The sequence below is a fragment of the Teleopsis dalmanni genome, chromosome 1, assembly GCF_002237135.1.
Source record: "Teleopsis dalmanni isolate 2A chromosome 1, ASM223713v2, whole genome shotgun sequence".
Lineage (NCBI taxonomy): Eukaryota > Metazoa > Arthropoda > Insecta > Diptera > Diopsidae > Teleopsis > Teleopsis dalmanni.
In genome coordinates this window covers 81,052,129-81,061,586 of record NC_051846.1, presented here as the reverse complement: position 1 = coordinate 81,061,586, position 9,458 = coordinate 81,052,129, and the positions used below count along the sequence as shown (strand labels likewise).

Below are 9,458 nucleotides of genomic sequence, written 5' to 3'. Positions count from 1 at the left end.
ACTTACTTTTCGATTCCTTGTTTACTGTATAGGTGTTACTAGACCGACCGCCAATACAGCCAAATGACTATAAGACGTAAACTTAGCAGCTTCTTAAAACAATAAGGTTGAATAATATACGTTAATTTATTAGTATATTTGAACCATTTATTTGTCAGAAATCCTATATGCGTTACAATCAAAGACTATGATTACTTACTGTATTATATATAAATTTTATTGTCTCTTTCAATTTCACTTAGTTTCTGTGGCTTATGTTTGCTTTTTTGGTTCCAGTAAATATAAACAAAAATTTTTCATTCTGTTTCCATCAATTGGATTCAAAACTATATAATTTCATACAATTCTTTAATTTACGCAACGATATTTATAAGCTTAGAGTTGAGCAAATAATTAAATTAATCAATAGGTCCAGTTAATTATAAGATACACAATCCAAAATTATAAGAAATGTTGAATCAAAGAAACTTTCTAGCTAATTTATTAAATAATACATCTTCTAAATCCCATATCTAATTCCAGAACCATTTATATTAGTAATTGTGCAACTGCCTTAAGATTGTGTTTACTGAAATTACAATATTTATTTATAGACAAGTATATTATATTTTATTAATGTTATCATAGGTTTATTTCTAATGAGAAAGCAACATTAAATTCTCAATTAATTTTAGCTAAATATGACATAAAGCGATCCACTCGTAAATATTCCAGCACGTGTTGTTATACGTATATGTCTTTTTTGCTTGGTCAATTACTATTTACTTAATAGTATCTGTGACCACTTGAATGAACCACTGTAATAGGAGATTTGTTGAATTATAAACGTTTATGTATAAAATCAAATAAAAATTATATATGTGAAGTTGATTTGCTGTTTGAGCTGCTTGAAAATTTAAAAACCACTTTAAGATTTTCAAAAATTTTAAGAGTTCGCTACAAATTCATATGCGAGTACACTCGAATCTTATATCTACTACTTTCAAAAAATCTATATAGTACGTATAGTAGTTTACGTAAAATTTCGAAGTTGTGGATATAGTCCGTAGAGTTCAGAGTTTTAAAACGTTGTTACTTAACTATTAAGACTTACAACCAGAGTGGTGTTAACACATATACGACCTTAATGAGCCTATAAACTCTTCCAAAAACTTCCACCGATACATATTCATGCTATAAGTTTAGATATGATTTCCTATTTGAGTGGAGCGACATCTAACTAACACTTTTGCTTTTATTTGGGCCAGTACATTCTATTGAAAAATACAACGTATATCGAATAAAAGTTATAAATGCAGTCAGTAATTTTGGGTTCTAACCTTACGATACTCTCATTAAATATGATGCCAACTTCTATTAATCAGAACAGTCGAAGTAGTACCCCTTAACACTAAGTCAAACTTACTCACTACCATTTATATTGCAAAGAAAGGTATACTACATTTTAATCGAGAGATATACTACGACATTTTATTTTTTATTATATATTATATATATATTATTTATTATAGAATATTTTATTATATACGTAAGAATAATTTTACAAAAAAATTCTGTGGGTTATCTCTTGTAAACATTTTGTTTATATTGCGGAAGCTCAATTTGAAATTAAATTTTACTTTTCCTCTTATAGGTTGCATGGTCGTGTTATCTGTACACCTTTTATCTACATATTTAAGTTTAACAGAAAATAAATATAAACAATTATTGTAGTATACCAACCTTTATTATGAACATTATAAAATGAAAGATAGATTATTTGATTATCTAATCCTATGACCTAAGGGAAAGGTCATCAGTTTTTGGTCGTTAAAGTCAATAATTATGAGGCGATAATAGAGTGGTGTATTTAAACTACAAAAAATTAAAGGAACATGTATTAAAAATATACAAATTATATTTTTTTGGTGAATCTTTGTTATATATCATTTTAACCAATCCTATCATTAATCCTATCCTTGCATCTAAATTGTAAGAACAATTTACATGTTCTTTTACAATTTATATAAATATATTTAATGATAATAGAAATGATTTTTTTAATTGAATTATTTATATATGAATATAATTATATATATAAATCAAAGTTTTTATAATTAAATATTTTTAATATATTTTTTCTTTTACAGATTCCCATAAGCATCCGAGTACAATCATTTGTGCAAAAACTCGGATTGATTGATAATAATTCCAATAAAGCTAAATATATTTAAATTCCTGATACTCGACTAATTTCCGTTTTTTAAAACTGAATATTTAATAACAACAACTACAAAAAATGGGGAACGTTTTCGCAAATCTGTTTAAGGGACTCTTCGGTAAAAAGGAAATGAGAATATTAATGGTCGGTTTAGATGCCGCTGGTAAAACCACAATTTTGTACAAACTCAAATTAGGTGAAATTGTTACAACGATACCTACCATTGGTAAGTTGATCTATTACAAGCATTAAAAAATATATATATATTAATGAATTAATTTTAATAATGTATTATTTATAAATGTTTATAGGTTTCAATGTCGAGACTGTAGAATACAAGAATATTAGCTTTACAGTGTGGGATGTGGGCGGTCAAGACAAAATTCGTCCATTATGGAGACATTACTTCCAAAATACACAAGTAATTATAATTTTCGATTAAAATATATAAAATTATAAAAGAATATTTAAGAGTATTAAAAAAATTTAATGATGATACCGACTTTAAATGAATTTACTTTGATTATACAAGTTTTTCATTGTTTCAAGACGGGGCTGATTTTAATAAACTATAAATTTTATATTATTTTGTATTTTATTGAATCTATTAACATAGTTAAAATTATAATAAAAATTATAATAATTTTACTTTCAAAACAGGGTCTAATATTTGTCGTTGATAGCAATGACAGAGAGCGTATCGGTGAAGCGAGGGAAGAATTGATGCGTATGTTAGCTGAAGATGAACTCAGAGATGCTGTTTTACTCATTTTTGCTAACAAACAGGTTAGTAAATTCTTTTTTTATTAAAATTTTATATAAAACAAATATTTATACACATATACATGCATGTAATTTTAGCGTTTCTTCATATTTTTTAATTATAAACTTGGTTAATCATAACTGTTTTTATTTTCAATATAAGAGATAGTGTTTTTTTATTTCTGTACATTATGCAAAATGCTTTTATCAAATAATATCAGTCATAGGTAGCATATCTACGTGTTCTCGTTGAGATAAATAATTTTGTTCAGATAAGAATATTCTACGTTGAAAAAAATATATAATGTAAATTTATTGTTGAAGATCTAAAGATAAATTTATGATATTCTTATTATTTACTTTTGGCGATAAAATATTTTTCTCATATATAGTGATGCTATAAACGTGCTGATAAAAAGTGTACATGTGCTTTACAGAATCTTTTTAATTTCGTTTAAAAATAACTTAGTACATTCGTAATTTGTCTCTTCGCCACGTTAGGGTTGTGCAAAATTTTTAAGTAAAAAAGGATGGTACTCATTACAATAAAAAAAAAAATGATTTTAAAATAAAAATAAAATCAATTTACGGTCTGAAACGATGAATAAATCCAATATGTAGACAATTCTGTTTAAATGTTATTGTATGTAGCGGAGATCTATTGAATAGCTATTATGAAAGGAACTACAAATTCGTATACATAGGTTAGCATATGGTTAGGTAAAGCAAGTCTAAAAGAGGAGGAGATTCTTTAGGAACTATAGGGTTCCAGAGACAGTTGGATTGGTGCCACTTGTTAATTTCGATGTCTCGATGTGAAGTTCACTATACCTAAAAGGAACTATACCATTGGGTATTTCTGTTAGAATCATACAACAAAGAGCCTATTTGTTGATTTTAATATCAATAATAATATGATTCTTTCTATATTAGAAGTAAAGTAAACATACTATCAGAGAACAATTCTAAGACTTCACACATCCTTACCCCAAAAACATTCATCCACATCTCAACCCATGTCTTCCTCCTGTAATCCTTGCTTGCAGATTTCGGCGGATTACAACAAGAACAACAAGTTTTAGTTGTCACTTTCCATTCAGTAGATACAATGTTAAAATAGAAATTCGCTCTTAAAATATTTTAGAAATTTGTCGAGTTCTTCTGGAGCTGTGAAAAGTAGAGTCTATCTGATGTTGGTATTAAAAACATTTTGTGTTTTATTTGTGCCTCAAAATGATTTTATAATTAACTTACAGTTAATGTTCAGTGTTAGTAGTGGCATCACAATGATTCTTGGGGTTTGACCTAGTTAGTATATTTTGTTGACTGCTAAAGTCACGTAACTCAGTTGTAACATTCAATTCAAATATCAGAAAAATATAAATAGGACTTGGCATTTACTATTTAATAAAAATATAATAATTAATTGATTATTTATCAACAGTTTAAGTGTCACGATATTGAAGAAAACTTAAACTACACAAAAACATTGTACGTTAACCAATAATCGTTAAATCTTATCAAGAAAAGTAAATCCAGATTATATGCACCACAAAATATATCAAGAAAAAAATGTATATATATACAATAATATATATGATATTGTATATATATATAAACACGTGTACACATGTAATTATATAGTTTGACTGAAATCAAACAACGTGACTAGTGTGATGATTCATCTATAAATTCTGTATTTCATTTGTTTATTTTATTTTATTTTTAATTATTTTTTTTATAATAAATAATTATTTATTTATAATAATTGTTTATTGTTATTATAACTATTGTTGTTTATTTTTATTATTGTTGTTTATTTTTTATATTATTTTCAATATTATTATTGTTGTCAATATTATTTTGTTAATTTAATTTTTTTTAATATTATCGTTTTACTATTTTTTTTGTTTGTAATTATTTATTTTTAATATTTTTTTATTTTTGTTTTTATTTAGTTTTAATATTTTTTTATTTTTGTTATTATTTAGTTTTAATATTTTTTTATTTTTGTTTTTATTTAGTTTTAATAGTTTTTTATTTTTGTTATTATTTAGTTTTGATATTATTATTTATTTTTGATATTATTATTTATTTTTATAATTATTTAATATATTTTTATAATTATTATTTTTATTATTATTCATTATTAATTTTATAATTATTTGCTTTTATTAAAAGTAAAGAATTTAAAATATAGTTGTTAAATGTGTAAGCAAAACAGGGCTTGACTTCGGGCCTTAGATAATTTTAGCAAAAATATATATAGTGAATAAGGATTTTATAAAGAAAGAAAATAAGAAAGGAAAATTTATTTTAAAACTTTGAACTAAAGAATTTAAAAAAATTGTAAAACGTATTGTTGTTGTGCTAAACTTTTCTTTAAAAGTATATAATTGAAAACTAGATATCTTGCCACGAATTTTGTGGTCCATTCCTCATCTTAGTTATGACCATCTCTATTTTTGTTGGGCCATTTAGACTTCTACTAAAGTAAAATCAAGGAACGTAAAACCATGTTATATAATCATTTTCACTAGCTATTTGAGGATTTGTTGTAATTTGGTGTTCATAATAGAAGTCTTATATTAACTTTGAGGTAGCATAGAATATTAAAAAAGAAAATACAACTTTCATTAACATTTTATTAGTTTTGATCGTCTATTAATCAAAGACTATACTAATCTTAATTGAATGAGTAATATGGATTATCGTTTAGTTTTTATTCAGTTTATGTTGTTTAAATATATATATATATATATATATGTATATAATATGTATCTGAAATTTTTCCTTCATTTTTAATGACTTACGCAACCCAAATGTTTTAATTATGCTGATTAACCCCAATTTCGGATTTATGTTCAAATTGAAGTAATTTTATTATGTTGTATAGAGTAAAGAATATTCAAGATCCTTAGAAGCATCTTGCAACAATAATCATATCATAAGTTCGAAACGACCTACGGAGAATTTTCGGTTTAATGGATGTCCGATTTAACACATTTTCTAAATAACAAACAACAAAATACTTGTGAATAATACACATACACACATCAAATATATTCTCTCTAATGTCGTTCTCTATTCGTAAATCTGGCGTAATCTCCTTTTCAATCGAAATTCACTTTTAGCGCAATTTGCATTCTCGATTGAATCTTTTTACATTTTTGAGCGAAGTCACTCTAGATATTTTGCCAGAGTAGCAAGAGTAGAATTATTAGCTAGCAGCTGTTGACTGTATGACTAATAAATAAAGTGTGATTTGATTCTAAATATGTATTTATGAGAAAATTGCTCTAAAAATGTTCGATTGGGCAACAAAATTTGACAGATCGAGAGAATAAATCTAGATTGAATCCAGATTTACCAATCGAAAACGCCATATGTAAGACTAAAGCGATAAAAACTATTCCATCATGGGAATTAGACGATATACTGAAACTAGAACTACTAAAACTACTACTGTAAACTTACTTAGTTATAAAAAGTAAAGACCCAAAGGTCCATTAAAACGTTATATAGAATATGTTTTCTTTCTGTAATTAGTTTAAATGAATATAGTCACTAACAAGCTTAACAATATTCCAATCTCGTAAAAATCACAATAGAAATAGTATCTATATGACTGAATCTATACATAGCGGCTACGCGCGAATTTGACAGATCGCGTGTAAATGTGTCATGAATCCAGATTTATTAATCAAAAACGCCATTAGTGAGATAGTTTCGAATTATTTATATTAGTACCAGAGGAAAATTGAAACTGATAACTTTGAGGATTAGCTCATCATGTCACACTCAATTAATTTATTATAAACTATTTTTTAATTGTTTATACATATTTATTATTAACGAATTAATAATTAATTATTTTTTTAGGATCTGCCAAATGCTATGAATGCGGCTGAAATTACTGATAAACTTGGTCTACATTCGCTAAGAAATCGCAACTGGTATATTCAAGCGACGTGTGCAACTAGCGGCGATGGTCTCTACGAAGGTCTGGACTGGTTATCCAATCAACTTAAGAACGCCAACCGTTAAGAAAAATGAACTTTTGATTTTAAATATAAAGTAAATTTAATGAAATTTTCAATAAAATGAAACAACAAATAAACCACAAACACAAAAGTACATTTAAATTCAATTTCGGTTTTGAGAGAATTAAGAGAAAAAAAATACAAAAACAACATATGAAAATCGTCGCTCTAAAAACAACAACAACAAAATTTCAAATAAATTATAATATAAATTTATTAAAATCATAAATAATAATACCGCTGATACAAGAAAAGGAAATTTTTAAACTTATATATAATATATATTGTATGTTAAAGTAAAAAAGGTAAAAATGCTATAATTATCGATCCAAGTTTTTCTAAGTATATATATATTTTATCTCTTTATTTTAATATTTGTAATTTCTACATAAAAATATATTTTTACTTTTTCGTTTATAAGAACAAGAACAACAACAACAAACCTAAATAATGTAACAAACGAGAGAATATAAAACAAAAATTCGAAATTTTTGATAACAGACAGTAAATATAATAATATATTCTAAACAACAAAAGAAAAAACAAAAATAGCCTATAATCAAGCGGACATTATAGGATTATTATATATAGTAAAGTATATGTATCTTAATGCTAAATTAGTAAGGAAGGTTAATTTCTTTAAAATACATTTAATTAAATATTCGATGTTGTCTTACTTAACGTACTACATTATTTGCTATATTTCATTCAATATATTTTATCTTAATTTGCTGTTCGCCTGGGTAATTGTACTTTTTGTGCATAAACATTTAAAAACAAAAAAGAACTTATAATTAATTTAATGGTTTTAATTTGAATTATTTAACTTCATACGTGTTTAAGCAGTTTATATATAAAAAGAAATTCCTCTTATATAAAATAAAGTAAAATATAAAAGTAAAAAACTCATTTAATATTAATTTCAATATATAAAACAAAAAGGCACCGCAATTTATAGCATATGATGATGTAATATATTTAAAAAAAATCATGTAAAAAAAGAAAATTGCATAAAATTAATAAAAAATTGCGTAAAAAATTGAAAAATTTACGTAAGATTATTTGCTTTCTTAAGATGTCAATATCAGTCCAATAAATACATAATATACAGTGCTCCTTGGCATACTTGAAAGCTGGCTAACATAAACGCTGAAAAAACTGACTTAGATGAACGCTGAATCACGTAAAAACTGACTTACATGAACGCTGAATCACGTGAAAACTGACTTGCATGAACGCTGAATTACAAGAAGCCTAGCTTACATAGTCGCTGAATTACGTAGAGACATGAGCGCTAAATTACTTGAGAACTGATTTACATTAACGCTGAATTACGAGTAGTGTAGCTACATAAACTTTGGATTACGTAAAAACTGACTTACATGAAGCTGAATTACAAGAAGCCTAGATTACATAGTCGCTGAATTACGTAGAGACAGACTAACATGAACGCTAAATTACGTGAAGACTAGTTTACATGAACGCTGAATTACGAAAAGACTGACTTACATGAATGCTAAATTACGTGAAGACTAGTTTACATGAACGCTGAATTACGAAAAGACTGACTACATGAACGCTTTCTAGCTTACATTAACGCTGAATTCCGTGCGGACTAGCTGACATGAACGCTGAATTACGTAAAAACCAAATTACATGAACACTGGATTACGTGAAGACTAGCTTACATGAGCGCTGAATTACGTAAAAATTAACTACATGACCGCTGAATGACGTGAAGTCTAGCTTACAAGAACGGTGAATTATGTGATGATTTTTTTCATTCACATTCACAGTTCTAAGAAGTGAACAATCCTTTAAACCATAAACAAAATTGTTGACCCAAATTAGATCAAGTTTTCGAGTAAGCACTGTACGTAATATTTTAGTTTTATAAAAAATTCATGTAGAAGAATTCATATTGCGCTCATTATTCAGACTGCATGATGAAGTGGCATGATGAATGGCTTTTTAGAGCGTAGATTGGGTTGTAGAGATCGCTTTGTATAGCAAAGCTCACCTGAGCAACAAAATAATGGACTTTTTTAAAAAAAATTAAAAGGATTCTTGTGTGTCAAAAAAATTCATGTGATGGTTATGATGGTAGGCCGACCCAATCAATCGTAGTGGTTAAAAACCAAATTGACTCATATATTTTTTCTTATAAAAAACTTCAACACGATTCTTTTAATAGTAATCATTTTATTAGAAAAGTCGAATTATCTTATATAAGCAGGACTTTATAAAAATAGATAGTTGAGGGAGCTATATATTGGCAATTATAAAAGTTATTAATATAGACCTTTTAGTGATTTGCTGATAAAATTTCATAGCATTTTAAAAAATACTTATTGAAAGTAGGTATATATTTAGTGCCAATAAATGTCAATTCCGTGGTGACCACTCCTCGTATTCAATAATAGTGCATCTATCTTATCTCTACATCAGTTTTA

The 9,458-nt window shown here is 26.2% G+C and overlaps 1 protein-coding gene across 1 annotated transcript; it reads left to right on the top strand.

Annotated features, from left to right (window-relative positions):
* The first annotated feature begins 2,126 nt into the window (after positions 1-2,126).
* Positions 2,127-8,052, top strand: LOC119670474 (ADP-ribosylation factor 1). Its single transcript, XM_038080746.1, has 4 exons — positions 2,127-2,426; positions 2,512-2,621; positions 2,861-2,986; positions 6,845-8,052. The coding sequence occupies exons 1-4, from the start codon at positions 2,279-2,281 to the stop codon at positions 7,007-7,009; spliced, it is 549 nt and encodes a 182-aa protein (XP_037936674.1). The 5' UTR covers positions 2,127-2,278; the 3' UTR covers positions 7,010-8,052.
* Positions 8,053-9,458: the final 1,406 nt, after the last annotated feature.